This window comes from Lotus japonicus, chromosome 6 (assembly GCF_012489685.1).
Source record: "Lotus japonicus ecotype B-129 chromosome 6, LjGifu_v1.2".
Taxonomy (NCBI): Eukaryota; Viridiplantae; Streptophyta; class Magnoliopsida; order Fabales; family Fabaceae; genus Lotus; species Lotus japonicus.
Window position 1 is genome coordinate 19,911,736 of NC_080046.1, and position 15,443 is coordinate 19,927,178.

The 15,443-nt window shown below is 35.4% G+C and overlaps 3 protein-coding genes across 4 annotated transcripts; 2 read left to right on the forward strand and 1 right to left on the reverse strand.

Annotated features, from left to right (window-relative positions):
* Window positions 1-261: 261 nt before the first annotated feature.
* Window positions 262-3,319, reverse strand: LOC130721924 (uncharacterized). Its single transcript, XM_057572511.1, has 3 exons — window positions 2,919-3,319; window positions 832-894; window positions 262-436 (listed from the first exon to the last, which is right to left on the reverse strand). Exons 1-3 carry the CDS (start codon window positions 3,302-3,304, stop codon window positions 403-405), a joined length of 483 nt encoding a protein of 160 aa, XP_057428494.1. The 5' UTR covers window positions 3,305-3,319; the 3' UTR covers window positions 262-402.
* Window positions 3,320-4,433: 1,114 nt separating this feature from the next.
* On the forward strand, window positions 4,434-7,203 carry LOC130723819 (WEB family protein At4g27595, chloroplastic). Of its 2 annotated transcripts, none has more exons than XM_057574953.1 (3): window positions 4,434-4,700; window positions 4,875-5,699; window positions 5,858-7,203. In XM_057574953.1, exons 1-3 carry the CDS (start codon window positions 4,560-4,562, stop codon window positions 6,833-6,835), a joined length of 1,944 nt encoding a protein of 647 aa, XP_057430936.1. In that variant the 5' UTR covers window positions 4,434-4,559; the 3' UTR covers window positions 6,836-7,203. The 2 variants fall into 2 exon arrangements, with proteins under 2 accessions (XP_057430936.1, XP_057430937.1); XM_057574954.1 differs by having other exon boundaries at window positions 4,577-4,700; window positions 4,852-5,699; window positions 5,858-7,198.
* A 1,605-nt stretch (window positions 7,204-8,808) lies between these two features.
* LOC130724711 (lanC-like protein GCL1) lies at window positions 8,809-13,631 on the forward strand. Its single transcript, XM_057576002.1, has 5 exons — window positions 8,809-9,221; window positions 9,353-9,528; window positions 10,780-10,891; window positions 12,027-12,497; window positions 13,197-13,631. The coding sequence occupies exons 1-5, from the start codon at window positions 9,057-9,059 to the stop codon at window positions 13,545-13,547; spliced, it is 1,275 nt and encodes a 424-aa protein (XP_057431985.1). The 5' UTR covers window positions 8,809-9,056; the 3' UTR covers window positions 13,548-13,631.
* Window positions 13,632-15,443: the final 1,812 nt, after the last annotated feature.

The window sequence follows — 15,443 nt, forward strand, 5'->3', positions numbered from 1 at the left end:
CTGCAGAAATGATACCACCAGCAAACTTCAAACGTAGCGGTTATAACTGCTGTCTTTGTTTAAATATTAACAACAAAGGCAGCAATTCCAAACCGCTGTGTAAAGTTTTATTTATTTTTTAAATGTACTGTATGAAACGTAGGCAACTGGCCTTCCTTACTAAAGAAACATGCTAAAAGAATTTCCAAACCAAAATTTACATAGTTCCCAAGTATCTTGATTATGTAATAATATTGACTAGAAGGAAATACAATTAAAACATGACAAAGTTCATCTTTTAAGGTTTCCAAACAAAATAGGCTAAAATAAACATACATATAAGTGTATAACCTACACATATAATAATGAAAGAGTAGGTACGATACAAAAAGATGACAGCTAAATTCCCCAATAGCTTGCTCATCAAAATCCAAAAGACTTCACTATCTCCATAAACCTGCATCAATAAAACAAAAATCCAAACAAGTCAACATGTGATAATACAATTACAACATTATCAAAGCACGAGCAAAGAGGGCTATGACATTCACACCGCTAAGCCATGAACCTCTAAAATCAACCGACACAATTAAATTAAGGTCCTCACATCTTCTATTTTAGGTACTCTAGCAAAAGTAAGATTTTAACAATGAACCCAACACTTGGTTGTACCATTATTTTTGCAAAAGCTCAATTGAAGTTTGAAGGTTATTAGAACATGGATTAAATATAATAACTAAACTATGGATTAAATTTAAAACAGCAATCGATAAATTTATAATTGATAAAATACAAGCAATAAAGTCCAAACAAAGAAAAACACACAAAATAAAGATAAATAAATGTCATTACCTGTATTGTTTCTCTCTATCACAATCACCTTTGTGCTCATGGCCTCGCAATACCACTCTGAAGCTGCAAATCATCAGATACGTACTAGAAATTCAGCTATTTTTATGAGATTAGAGAGCTTAAAGTAAAAGGTGTACTTTTCAAGGAATAGTATGGAATTACACAGTTTAAAAACTAATAGCATAGTTTGTTTAACATGTGCATTGAACATATCTTTCATCACAATCTCATTTGTTAATTGTTTAATCAATAGTTACTACTCCACAGTTTAGTGCACTCCTCACTTTAATCTAAACTTTTTCCACAAACCTAACAACCAGGGATTTCAGATCAAATGTGTAACAACAAAGAGAAGTTATTACAAGACAGCGAATGAAATGCAAATGATTAAGAGTACTCAAACATGCTGCATTCAAGTTAACAGCAGAAGATTAGCGTTTGTGGCCAGCTGGATGGTACTAGTAGTTGTGGTGGAACACAATCGTCAGGTCCCAAGTTCAAATGTTGATAACAGCTATGAAGTTTACAACATAAGCTTATTATATAATTCATAAAGAACCAAGCAGGCTGCAGTTTTAGTTTACTGCAGATGCTTATAATATAGTTGATAAAGAATTTCTGGTTCTGATATATGTTGCTGTGATCTTCAAAAACAGCAAGGATTTCTGGTTTTCTTATCTATCTGTTTGCAGCAATGGTGAGGATCTAATCGGTTTCGTCTTTACTGGTTTGCTAATGCTTGAGATTTTTGGGCTGAGCTAATGAAGCTGTTGAAGAAGCTGCAGGGGACTTTTACTTAGTGCAATTTCTGCTGGATGTTGTTGGAGCGCCTAGGCCTATTGGAGAGTAGCCATTGAAGTGAAGATGGTTTCATTTATCTTATATGGATACGGCTGGTTCTGTTGCTCTAAGGTTTTTTGCGCAGTGGTGAAATAGGGGATAAAATTCTGATCTATTTTGCTGTGTGTACAGCGAAAATAAAGGGCCGATTTTTTCTTTTTAATAGGCAAAAGAATGTATTAAAATAGAAGTACAAGAGGTACTTCAACCCAATACAATGAAGAAGAGAACAAGGGAAAGGAAAAGAACACGAAAAAGTATAACAGACCTAAGACAAGAAACTAATCCATCCCTCCATCTCAAACATCTTAAGAGAACACTAAAAAGCCACAAATGACTATAAAATCTCCTCAAGCCCACCAAAACAAATCCACATTGCCATCAAACCGTGGTAGATTGCTTGAAACAGATAGCCATCAGAGACAGGACAAAACAAATAAAAGCCTCCAATAGTCAAGATCAATTAACTCCAATCAGCATAATCAACATGGTACCTTCCTCAAATCTGTCAACTGCAGTATGTACAATCCTCTAGGCACAACAAAGATCAAAGAAAAGGAGTGAAAAAACAGAAGTCACCTACAGCTCAGCAAGCCTTTCAAAGTAAGTCCAGAGACAAAACAATAGGGTGCTGTCATCTCATAAAGCTGGTTTTGAAGGCTTTAAATTGCTGTGCAATAAGCAATGCTACAACATATAGAAGATGATATAATATAAAACAACTATCCCCCTCTAATATTTTCTTAAGGCAACATAAAGTTTAACGAAAAGCACAAAAAATAACACCACATTAATTCTTTTGTGTGCCATCAGACAAGGAGCCCCACGAATCAATCTTTTTTTTGGTTCAAGAGTTAATTACATAAACCACAAATCTAATGTGAAACAAAGTTCAGACAGCACAGACATAGCTATGGAATACAGTAATTTGTAAAATTCAGAAGTTTAAAAGAGAATCTCTGAGTTCAAAAATGAACTTAAAACATTCATTGATACACAAAGCAATAAGTTGTTACATTGCAGATTAACAAGGAAAAGAACTACCTATCACCCAATACATAAAACTGCTGCTAATTTCTTTCTCTAATCTACCCTAAAAACATTGCAACCAATCTATCAAACTCATCACCCCCAATTCTTGCCATTTGTTTTTCTTGACGGCAAAACTTATCCTCACCCACAGATAAGCCAGACACAGCAATTGACCATATATAATACAAACTTAAAAATCAAAAACTGTAGATTACCGGCAAAATAGAGATGACAGCAACAACCACGAGATGAGTTTGACAACAAGACGGAGTACGACGCCAATAATCACAAAGAGACGGCAACACCCACAAACCTCGCAGCAACCGTGGCGGCAACAAGACGAGGAAGACAACCACAAACCTCGAAGCAACGGTGGCGGCAACAATTTCTGGTGGCTGTTAGGGCACGAGATATATGGCGAAAAGATGCGTGCAGAATGGGAAGCAAAGACGGTAGCAGCAAGTTGTGGAGTAGGCCGCCAAAAATCTATGGTAACTGGTGTGGAGTAGGGCGCGCACGATCTATTAGTGGAGAAACCCTGCAGCTCTTTTTTTTTTTTTAAAAAAATGATAAAGTAGCAAACTTTAAGGTAGCAGTTCATTTTTACCCGGTACCAAAGCCCACCTTCCCTATTTTGTTACTTAGTCCAGTACCTATGTTTGCTTAAAGGTTGCGGTTGTTTTTTTAACCACTACTTTAGCTCCCTCCACACTAATTAATATAAAAAAAAACGTGATAAGGTAGTGGTTCTTTTAAAACTGCTACCTTTAGGCCGCTACCTAATCCTTTTTGTGGTGTAGTGAAAAATGAGATGGGTCCGTTAGAGGGGGAGAATAATGAAGAAGATGAAAACCTGATAAAGAAAAAAAGGAACCCACGAAAAAGCAAGTCAATGCATATTTAATAGAGAGATCATATATGAACCATTTATTTTGAATTTAGATCCAACGGATAGTAATTAATGATCTCATTTATATACACATTCATGTTTTCTTATCGCCATACAACTTAATTTCATTGTTAAAGTTCTATAATTTTATACATATTTACTCTTAAAATTATAAAAAGTTTTGACAAATGTACTTAAATTATATGAAAAATTATTTTTCTATTATTTTTAACATGAAAGCATTTTCGGATATAATGTTCATCATAATAAGAGTTTTTTACCTTGTAATTTGTATGGAATGGAAAGTAAACTTTACTGTTTTAACATAAAATAATATTGTAAAGTAGTGGCATTTTAATAAAATTTATTTTTCTAATAATTTTTTTATGTTAAAGTGTTTATGTTTGTCACTAGCTATTAGAGCTTTCAACATTGTAATTTAAAAATAAATTAATATAAATTATATATTTATTAATACTTTATAATCTCAACACATATTTTCATAATTATATATATATATATATTTACATTTATGAAAAAAGAATAGAATGCATAATACTAAAATTTATTTTATATTTTAATTTTAACATGAAAAATATTTGGATACATTATATGTTAAACTTTTGCAATGAATGACAATCTATCATGAGATTTCTATGATACATAAATATCATTAATTTATCCAAATGTTAAATCATTTTAATTTCAACACATTTTTTGTCCCAATCAATTTTATCCAAATAAAACTGTTAAAACTCTTTTTGAAACAAGTAATTCATATCCAACATTGCAGTTTCAACTTCCGGTTCATATGGAAAACCCCGTCAACCTCGGATATTTCTAAAACTAAAACCCCTCTTTCTGCTCTGATCTTGCGGTTTTCCCGTCTTATTTTTCTTACATTCTAATAATAATAGCTCCCTAATTGCATAGTTTATCCATGATCTAACATTTCAACTAAAATACCATGCATGCCCTTTTCCCGTTGACTCCTCTTACACCATATTTCCTAATCTTCGTGTCTTGTTCTCCAACCTCAAACCTTTATTTTTTTGCCCCTAATTCTCTCAAATTCATTTTGGAACAACAACTCCACCACCAAATCCCTGTGAGTCTCCAACGTTTTTTTTTTTTTTAATTCTAATCATGGCAACGATGATAATTGTTGAAACATGTTATTGTTGTTTCTTCTAACAATGATAATAGTTATTTTGATTTTTGTTTTCTGGCATGGTGTTGGCTATTATTGAAAAGAGTAGCTAATGATTGTTAAATTGGCAAGATGCAACAACACCATCATTTGGAGCAATATGATGAGAAGATGAATCAAATGAAAGAGCAGATGAGGAAAGTTGAGGAAGAGAAAGGTCAAGCCTTTAATGACCTCATGGAAATGAAAAAGGTGGCTGAGCATACTAATGTCATGGTTGATGAAGTATTGGCCACTAAAAGGATTTCAGACCTAAAAAATACAATAGAACATAACAACAATAACATTATTGCAGCATCAGAAAAAATTGAAAAAGGGATGGAATTGGACCTCCAATTTTTAGACAAAGATGGTGAATTGGGAAAACTGAGGAAAGAGATGGATGTTCTTCGATCCTCAGAGGAAAACTCAATGGCCATATCTTTTGATTACAAGAGGAAAGTTCAGGAATTGGAGGCTGAATTGGACAAGAGAAGAGAATCAGAAGCGAATTTGTTTGACACATTGGTGATGCAAACGAAACAACTAGAGCAGAACAAGATTTTGCTTGAAGAGTCAAAGCTTGAGATTGCTTCACTCGAGGAAAAAATCAAGGCAATTGAAGGAGGTGAAATCCAAATCATGAAAATTCCTCTTGAATCTGAATTTGACATAAGGGATTCCACACTAGCGTGTGTGAGATCTGAAATAGAGCTACCAAAAAAGGACCTAGTCAATATGGGACTTCTCAGCAACAACGAAGGCGAGGGACACTCCAAGAAGGCACAAAATCTTCTTGGAGAGTTGAACTCACTTAAAAGTGAATTGAAGCTAGCAACACAGGCTGAGGAGAATAGCAAGAAAGCCATGGATGATTTGGCATTAGCATTGAAAGAAGTAGCGACAGAAGCTAACCAGGTGAAGAACGTTTATGATACATAAACACCAATCAATACAAGCATCACATACACACTTTATTTTTCTCTATATGTCTCACTTCTTTTCATGTCACATCTATTAGTTCTCTGTGTTCTTTTCCTTTCTAACTTTGGGCATGTCAACCCAACATTTTCCAGGTGAAGGCAAAGCTAACCTTAAGCCAAGTGGAACTAGAGCACACAAAAGGAGATGTGGAGCGTTGGAGAGCGATGTTAGAAACCACAGAGGAAAAGTACAAGGAGCTTCTAGATGTAACGAGAAAAGAAGCTGACCGGTTCAAAAACACTGCTGAGAGATTGAGATTGGAAGCTGAAGAGTCGCTTTTGGCGTGGAATGGGAAAGAAACGGAGTTCGTAAATTGCATTAGAAGAGCTGAAGAGGAAAGATTGCTCGCACAAAAAGAAAGCAATAGAATAGTTGATCTACTCAATGAAGTAGAGAACAAAAATAAGGTTTCAAAGGAAGAAAATCAAAAGCTGCGTGATATACTCAAACAAGCTTTGAATGAAGCCAATGTGGCAAAAGAAGTTGCAGAAATTGCAAAGGCTGAGAACGCTAGATTGCAAGATAGCCTCACCCTGCTTGTTCAAGAGAATGAGATGTTAAAGATTCATGAAGCTGCATCATTTGAGAACATCAAAGAATTGAAGCGAATGCTCTCAGAGTCATCAATAAAAGAATTCAAGAATGATGATATAGACAGATTGTTGGATAAGGAATCCGGGAAAAAAACAAAGGCACAACATTCACATAGCTCAACAGAGAAAGACTCTAAGAATCTAAACAAGACTTTTAGTTTTAATCTGAAGGACATGATAACGCCCCATAATAAGCAGCAACACAAGGTTGGCGGGAGTGAAGAGGCAAACAACAAGGAAACGAAAGACGATGACACGCTAAGGGGTTCAATATTTGATGAAGTGGACTCATCTGATTCAGAATCGCGTCATGATGAAATGGCTGAATATTTTGATCATCTTGATGATGCCCCAGAAAGTGACAGGAACAATAGGAAAAGAAGAGCTTTGTTGAGAAGATTTGGAGATCTTATAAGGAGAAAAGGTTATCATTATCACCAGAAAGAACCGTCCAATGAGGAAAATTTACAAACGTAACACAAATTCTATAGTTAAGTACTCATACATTAGACTACTGTGTTCATATTATTTTGTTGTGCATTTGTTTAGATAATCTCAAATATTACATACCCCTATTTTTTCCCGTGCTGCTTTGATTTTCTTTCTTGTTTCTTCTAATGTGTGAAGAATGGCGTATTATAATTGTTAATTTTGGATTACGTAAATATTTTATCACTTTAAAATATTATAGGTGACGGTCAAGAAGGGATCCATGCTCATAAGCATCACTTGTTTCAGATTTTTTATACTAAGGACCTTAAATCTATGCGTTACTTTCTTGACATTGAGGTAGTTTCATCGAAGACTGACATTTCTATTTTTAAAGTACATATGAGCTTAATATTTTTGAAAGAACATGTCTGCTTGAATGCAAGTCTATGGATACTCCCACGGGCCCCGATGTAAGGCTCATCTACCCAGGATGAGTTTTACTATGATCTAGGAAGATATTGGAGGTTTTGTAGAAAGGCTCATTTATCTGCAATGACTAAGCCTGGGAAATCATTTATTAGGCTTTTCTCCTAGTTTTAAACTCTTCTTTTGAGAGTCATTAACATATTGATGTCCAGATCTTTGATACATAAACAGGTCACATGGAAAGGAACTTGTTCAAAATGATAGAGGGCATAGTAGAATTACTTAATATTTAGATGTAAATTGCTTTGTTTAAATATAAATAGCAGTTGTGATTGCTTAATTTATACTCTAAAGTGATCTCACATTAAATCATGAATTTTTCGTATCAGTTTTAGTCCTTAAATTTTTTTTATAATCACATCCAGTCCCTCATCTCCTACTTAATTTTCCTCATTCTTCCTCTTCCTTCGTATCCACCACACCATAAATTCTTGCCAACCACCACAATCACGCCACACCTCTTCCTTCGCCCTTCTTGCTCTTGCTATTTCCTCATCCTTCCCCTCCCTTCACTCACTTTTCTGGTGGACCATAATAGAGAACACTCTTCAGCTTAAAAAGAAGAGATGAGAGACTAGAGGTGATTAAAATATATTTTGAGGAACTACAACTGATGTGAAAAATCCACGTGATCACTACTTAATTAACTAAGCTCGCAACGTGGACTGTTGACAGATCAAATCGACATAAGATAATTAGACTCAATTTAATTTTTGTATATAAATCAGGGACTTAAAACATATTTAAGCCTTAAAAGCCACAAGGTTGCCGAATATATCACTAAAACAAGATCATCTGTCAAAATCTTCTGTGATAGAAAACATGTCCAACCAACATGGTGTAACACCATATATAGATAATTGATTTTCTTAAGCATTTAGTCAATGCCTCAAGGGTTTGATTTTTAGGCATTACGTATGAAGAAATATTTATCGGGAGAGGGCTATTTATTTAATGTGATCTCAAAATCTTAAAAATTAGTTTATAGCTGCTGATCGTGAGATACCTTCTCAAGAAAAGAAAACGTGGCCAACATTTTATACTCAATCAGTGTGTGCAGTGTGAATCCATATATGTTTGGACACCGTGTATCCAAAACGTTCAAGATATCAATTAACTTGTGGCATTGGTTTGTCCTCACACAACACATTAACATTAGTCACGTTGAAATAATGTCAACCAAAAATGGAAAGGGACGTGTAAAAAGAATTAAATAAACCAGGTGCTCCCAAGGAAAAAAACCAACAAATCTCTATTACCTCCCGTTAGTTTTCATAGCAATTACCACTAATTATTATTACAAATTAAATCTTGGAACACGGGTTTCTGTTTGCCATATCAGGGGGGCGAAAAAATATCTTATATGTTATCCAGAACACCATGTGATTCGCATGATGAAAGTGAATCATGACAAAAGATGCTTACGTGGCCTTAGGCCGTACCTTCTCTCCATACACTGCCATCACATAGAACCACAGCTCGACACGTTTCCTCTTTTTCCCTGAAGCTGAAGCACACAGTACAGTACTATAGTCTATAATATAGATCGTTGCATTGCAGCGTTATGGACAAAGCAAGTAACCGATATTCAACATCATTTAATTTAATACAATTGGATTGGGTCAGTTCAGTTCTCTGCCTTATCTAAAACTTGTGTTGTTCCCACACATTTGTTACCAATTGAACTGCCAAAACCAATCTCTGTTAGTGCTCTTTTATTTCTTTGATTGAGCGGCCCAGAACCTTTTAAGTTTTAAGTTGCTCTTTTATTTCTTTGATTATGATATCTTCAGTAGTCGAGGGTGGATCGGACGAGGGCAGACACGAGTCTTCGTCTCTGCTAGACCTAGACTCATCTCTGTCCTCGTCCGATTTGATCATGAATTTGAACCTTTCACTACCCAGTGAAACGTTCTTGAAGGCTGCAATTTCACTCAAGGACAAGGTATGTGATGAGTAATTTGATTGTTTTGATTTCTTTGTTTTGGTGTGTGTTTATGTGAATGGGAATATATTATAGATCTTGGAGTTGTTGTTTTTGGGGTTTTGAACATGAACGTGAAATTGTGGGTGCAGGTGGTGGAGATGAGTTGGAACCGGAGAGAAGTTGTTGATCCGACGGTGTATACGGGTTTGCTGGGGACGGCTTTCACTTGCTTGAGGTCGTACCAGGTCACCGGTTGCCGGAAGGATTTACTCTTGTGCTCTGAGATCATTGACACGTGTGCCGCTGCTGCACGTGCCTCCTTGAGGTATTTCCTATAATGGGAATTTTTGTTTTGACGTTTTCTTTTCTGGGATTATATTTTTTTAGTAAGTTATTTTTCTATCTAGTTAATTTTTTTTATTTCTTGTGAGTTTTAATAATTTTAATTTTATCTTAATTGAAACACATACGTTACATGGAAAATTTAACGTGTACGATACCAAATTTTTTTTAAGAAAGGACTTTATTGGTATCTGTAATTAAATTAAATAATTAAATAATAGAATAACATGTGTACGTGTTGGGTCGATGGTAGTTTATAATTCTGCATAGCACGGGAGGGACTGTGTTCTGTGGGTGGGGCAAGTGGCAACGATGGGGTTAGTTTCTTCAGGCAATCTGAAACTCGTGGGATGAAGATTATAATATAATATGGGAATTGGGAGCTGTTGTTTTCAGTTTGGTAGAACTATACGCCATTTAAGGGTGATTGTCCGGTTTCTGATCCAAGTGGAAATATTATTTAAGTTATACTAACAACATCTTTCATTCTTTTTAATCAATTCATTTACATATATATTTTTAAGTATAGATAAATGTTAGGCTTAAATGCACTCATCAAAATTTCAATGGGGGTTCTTAATCGTTTTTATATTTTTCCCGATTGGAGAAGGCAAGGCTGAATTGGAGTTCTTGTTATCAAAATTTCCAATGGGGTTCTTAAATTAAACATATTTATATTTTTCCCGGGCTGAATTGGAGTTTTTATCATCAAAATTTCCAATGGAGTTCTTAAACGTTTTTATATTTTTCCCAATTAGAGAAAATTAGAGAAGACTGAATTGGAGTTTTTAGTTATTAAGAATAAAGTCTAGTTGTATTGGAGTTCTTAATTATTAAAAATAAAGCTTAATTGTTTCGGCAAGAAATGTGATTTAGTGAATTCTTAAAATAAATAATTATATTTTATCTCTCATTTATCAACTACTTATATAAGTATATTATATAAGTATATGAGGTATTTTGAGACTTAATAAAAATTAAAATAAGAACATCTACTTCTTGCTTCATGTGAAATCTACCTTTGTTGCTTATAAGTTATAAGTAGTCATGTGACACTTTTAATCCCTCTATTTTCAATTGCTTGATTTTAATCCCTTAAGTTTTCCTAACCTGTGCAATTAATTCACCGTTTAGCGTGCTGTCCATTTTGATATTAATCTGAGTTGGCAAGTTTGGTCTTCATAAGTTATTTCCTTCTTCAAACTCTAACCAGAAGAGCTGATACTTGTTGCAGGCACGTGACTTTCTTGTGCGGTAGAGGTGGCGTATATGCACTTGGTGCCGTGGTTGCTAATTACATGGGGGATCTTCGAAAGCGTGACCAGTTTTTGGGTCTGTTCGTTGAGGTAAGATCAACACTAAAGAAACTCTCGAAATATCCCTTGTCTTTTTCTGTCTCTTCTCTATATTCTTAGTTTTTTTTCGGTGAGCAATAAGAATTATATTGAAGTGAAGTATAAGAGGTATTTCAACCCAATACAAGAGCTGAAAATTTTAACTAGAGAGAAATTTTGTTTTGAGAAAAAGGGAAGTTTTTAGTATGCTATTTTTATATTTTTATCGAAGGGACATGTGATTTCAGTCCAAAAACTACTGGCACTTGGTCACATAACACATTAGTTCTTCTTTTTTTAATTGTTGATAATTAACACATTAGTTCTTCATCTACCATGCCTAATATGCAAGTAATTATCTTCAGCTTCGGTCTTGGGAACAAAATATCTAGATGATCGACATGATGGGCCTACTTCTTATGTGACTTTCTGTCCTTCTCAAATATTTATGTGAAAAAAGAGTGTCTCCCTTTGTCCTTTTGCGTGTTGGAATCACACATGCTTTTATTTTGGTCAATAGATTTAGACTTTTTGTCAATCAAACTCAAATTCACGGGTCATCCGACTCCCAACATGATTTTGATGCAAAACACACTTTGGCCCAATTTAAGGAACTCACTTTGGCCCAATATCTCTTTAGGCCGTTGGGCCAGGAACAATGAAACAACTTTCTTCAACAAAACAAATAATTAAATATAATTCTAATTAAATAATCAAATTAAATTCATATACTTTGAATTGAGTAAATTAACATAGTGGTTCAGCACTAGTCTCCTAAACAAGTGGTTGGAGATTCGACTCTCACCTATTGTGAATGGAATCAGCCTCTACCTCTACGGTTTGAGCACACATTTTCTCAAAGCTATTAAATGTGGGGATGCATTGGTTAGGATAGAAAAATATAATTTAATTTTTAAGTGTTAATTTTTTTATATATCGCCATGCCTAGTTGGAATCATTAGTTCATGATCCAGTAGGGCCTCCAATGGGATTCTTCAAACTTAATGAGTTTTCACTAGTGTTGCATCATGCTAAGAAAATATCACAACATTTATAACTTATTAACATATTAATCATGAAATCTTCTTGTGGGATAAGACTTTTATTGTTGTTGTATTAATCATGGAATGAATGGGCACACACGCAGGTAGCGAAGGAGGGAGCCCTCCCCGTCGGACCGGAAGAAGGCGGTTTTGGAATGTCATACGATCTTCTATACGGGCGAGCCGGGTTCTTATGGGCCGCATTATTCTTAAACAACAACCTTGGAGAACATGTCGTACCCGAAGACATTCTAACACCAATCATTGACGCGGTGTTGGCAGGAGGCAGAGCTGGAACATCTGACATCAAAGACTGTCCATTGATGTATAGGTGGCACGGAACAAGGTACTTAGGTGCTGCGAACGGCGTTGTTGGTATCCTGCACGTGCTGCTTCATTTTCAGCTTCATGGTGAGGATGCGGAAGATGTTAAAGGAACTTTGAGGTACCTGATGAGTAAACGCTTCCCTCACAGTGGGAACTACCCTTCAAGTGAAGGGAATCCGAGGGATAAGTTGGTGCAGTGGAGTCATGGCGCAACTGGCATGGCCATCACATTGTGCAAAGCAGCACAGGTATTAATTACTTTCCATTTTTCCAATGCTTTCCCTAAACCCTAAAGTTATACTTTCTATTTGCATTTTAAGGTTTAAATGCAATTTGGTGTCTATAGTTTTACAAATAGGCAATTTTAGTTCTTATAGTTTCAATTGCTCCAAATATTAACAAAAAAAAATTGATATGGATCACAATTCTTTACCGGAATGGCATGTTGAGATGATTTATTTTACTTAAAGTGTAAATATATGTTCATTTTTTTCACTAATTATTGGATGATAAATTAGTATTTTGGACCAAATTTATTCAATTTCAAAATTACAAATTTTAATTTGAGTAATTGAAAGTTGAAACTATAATCATTTTCAAAATTATAGGGGCCAGAAATTAAGAATTTTTTAATGCAAATAGATAGATGTTGAAAAATTGTAATGGAGAATTTTGATACTACAGATGTTACAGTATTGATACAACTATTTTGTATGATTTGATTAACTATTTTGTTAAACTTAAACACTAAAATGATGTGAGTTTAACAACTATGTACTGATAGTGGTTTTGTATACATTTAAGTTTCATCATTTTGTCACGTCATAATTAAACAAAAATAACAAATATAGAAAAACAAGATGGTAATAATCTTTGCACCTAAACCCCTAGATGTCATGTAAATGGTTAACAAATGGCAATTTACAAACAATTGTGTGTGTTGGCAGGTTTTTCCAAGTGACAGAGAACTACGAGATGCAGCAATAGAAGCAGGGGAAGTTGTGTGGAAGAGTGGATTAGTGAAGAAGGTGGGACTTGCAGATGGTGTCTCTGGAAATGCCTACGCCTTCCTTTCTCTTTACAGACTAACTAAAGAGAGTATATATGAAGAGAGAGCAAGATCATTCTCCAGCTTCTTGTATGATAATGTGACAGCTCTGCAGGGAGCTGCTGATGAGGGGCAAGAACCTGGTGGTGGCAATGGCTACTCTCTCTTCCATGGACTTGCTGGGACAGCATGTCTCTGGTTTGATCTGCTTGAACCCAACAACTCTAGGTTTCCAGGCTATGAATTATAGAAAACTCCATAAAGAGATTAGAGAATCACAATTATGTAACAGAATGTGAATTTAGATAATGTGTGTTTTGGCTGTTAATTATAATCTCACCTTGTGATAATGTAATTAAAGCAGCAAGTAAACTTGCAGAGTTTAAATATACAAGTAAAATGAAAAAAATATTATGAATTTGTAATGAAAAATGAAATGAGTAAGCAAAGTAAAGAATGTACAGGAGCATAGTTACCTGGTTGTTATACACTCTCGTACATGACGCGGAAATGAGTATGTCATATATAAAGTATACGGTAGGAGGCGATATATATAGTCGGTTCGCTAACAGTGTGTTGAAAATTATTTCAATAGATACATCAAAATGCTTGAAAATATTTATGAAAAATATTTTCAATTCTGTGAAATTCATATACCATTTTTATTTTTAAAGGGTTTTTGTCTTTATTTAAATAGGTTTTTTTGTGTTTGGTCAAAATTTAATTGGTTATGTAAAACAAAAATAGTAGGCCCAATTGGTTTAGCTATAAATCTGGCTTGTACAAAAAAAGAGGATGTACAAAAACAGTTATTGGACATTTGGCCTATAGTAAAAAATGGCCCTACTTTAACTGAATCTCTATAGCCTAAATGTCATCAGTAATCTACCTTCTTATTCCAAATCAGAAAGCAGAAGCGTAGTACAACAACCTGAACACTTTGTCTTCAGAACGTTAATATCACCGAATTGGAGTGTACCAAAACACAAATGTACCGTGAGCTGGTTGTACGAATTGTAAGCGCTACTCGGAGAGTATGAACGAATCTGATGACAATGGACAGAGATAGAGAGAAAGTATTTTCACTAGCTTGGCTTAATTTCATCTTAAGTTCTCATTTATTATGATTGTTCATACTGGCTTTGAAGAAGAAATAATACTAATTAGTCCATTACCTTTTTCTTTTGTCTTGGTCAAGGTAGTCCCACAGCTTGTAGCTTTGAGATTATAGTTTTTTTTAGGAAAAAGTAGACGAAGAAACAGAAATAGAAGTAGAAAGAATACATACATTATTTTGTACAGTGGCCCGTTTGAATGGAAACAAAAAAGCATTTATTGAAGCTTATTTAGTTCTTTTCTTAGTAGATAACCTCCAATGAACTCTAATAAGCTGGTATCCAAACATCCCTCTGAGTATACATAGATGAATGAATAAATGAAGAAAAGCTAGGAATGATTGTGTGTCCTTGCCTTGGAGCCTTTTAGGAAACTTGACTCAGGGCAGCTTGGGTACCTCTCCATTCCAAATCGCGCCACCACCATCACTTCCTCCCTGAAACTGCACTAACAACGTCACCTCCTATCTAAACTACGCCACCATTGTCACATACTTCCCATGGAAGGTGGAACCGATACCATCTCATCTCCGATCTAAAACCGTCGTCACCACTCACTTCATCTTCTCTTTCAGGCCTGAGATCACGCGACTCCATCATCATCTTCCCTGAAGCTGTGTTTTCATCCCTGCCGCTTCCTACTACCCTCGCCCAGCGTCGTCATCACTGATCTCCACCATGTAAAGCTTCGATGATGGAAAACACGCGACTCCTCTCAAAACTTGAACCAGAAGTCTCCACAACATGGATTCCTGTCCGGTTTCGCCTCCTTCTCCCCTAAATCTTTGCGCCTACCCTCTTCTCTGTCACGACCCTATTCTGTTTTTGGCAATAGGCTTTGGTTCTTGGGAAGGCTTCTAGTGCGGTGACAGGGATGAAGATGGGAATGACAATGCAGATGGTGGCTTTGGGTCAAATGTTGTTTTGGGTCGAGGTGGGTTTGCTAAGGCTCGTGTGTCTCTCTTTATGGATGGCGTCTCAGACTTGATTTCCTATCATCTGATCAGAAGGTTATTCAGTTGCTTGGTGAA

What these genes read in the sequence shown, in the direction of transcription:
- LOC130724711 (XM_057576002.1), top strand. Translation starts at nt 9,057, where the DNA reads ATGATATCTTCAGTAGTCGAGGGTGGATCGGACGAGGGCAGACACGAG. An exon ending in GCTGCACGTGCCTCCTTGAG is followed by an intron (nt 9,529 to 10,779) that starts GTATTTCCTATA and finishes TACTTGTTGCAG; the next exon opens with GCACGTGACTTTCTTGTGCG. An exon ending in CATTGTGCAAAGCAGCACAG is followed by an intron (nt 12,498 to 13,196) that starts GTATTAATTACT and finishes GTGTGTTGGCAG; the next exon opens with GTTTTTCCAAGTGACAGAGA.
- LOC130721924 (XM_057572511.1), bottom strand. Translation starts at nt 3,304, where the DNA reads ATGAACTGCTACCTTAAAGTTTGCTACTTTATCATTTTTTTAAAAAAA. An exon ending in CTGTCATCTCTATTTTGCCG is followed by an intron (nt 895 to 2,918) that starts GTAATCTACAGT and finishes GATGATTTGCAG; the next exon opens with CTTCAGAGTGGTATTGCGAG. An exon ending in GATAGAGAGAAACAATACAG is followed by an intron (nt 437 to 831) that starts GTAATGACATTT and finishes TTATTGATGCAG; the next exon opens with GTTTATGGAGATAGTGAAGT.
- LOC130723819 (XM_057574953.1), top strand. Translation starts at nt 4,560, where the DNA reads ATGCATGCCCTTTTCCCGTTGACTCCTCTTACACCATATTTCCTAATC. An exon ending in AACTCCACCACCAAATCCCT is followed by an intron (nt 4,701 to 4,874) that starts GTGAGTCTCCAA and finishes TAAATTGGCAAG; the next exon opens with ATGCAACAACACCATCATTT. An exon ending in TAGCGACAGAAGCTAACCAG is followed by an intron (nt 5,700 to 5,857) that starts GTGAAGAACGTT and finishes AACATTTTCCAG; the next exon opens with GTGAAGGCAAAGCTAACCTT.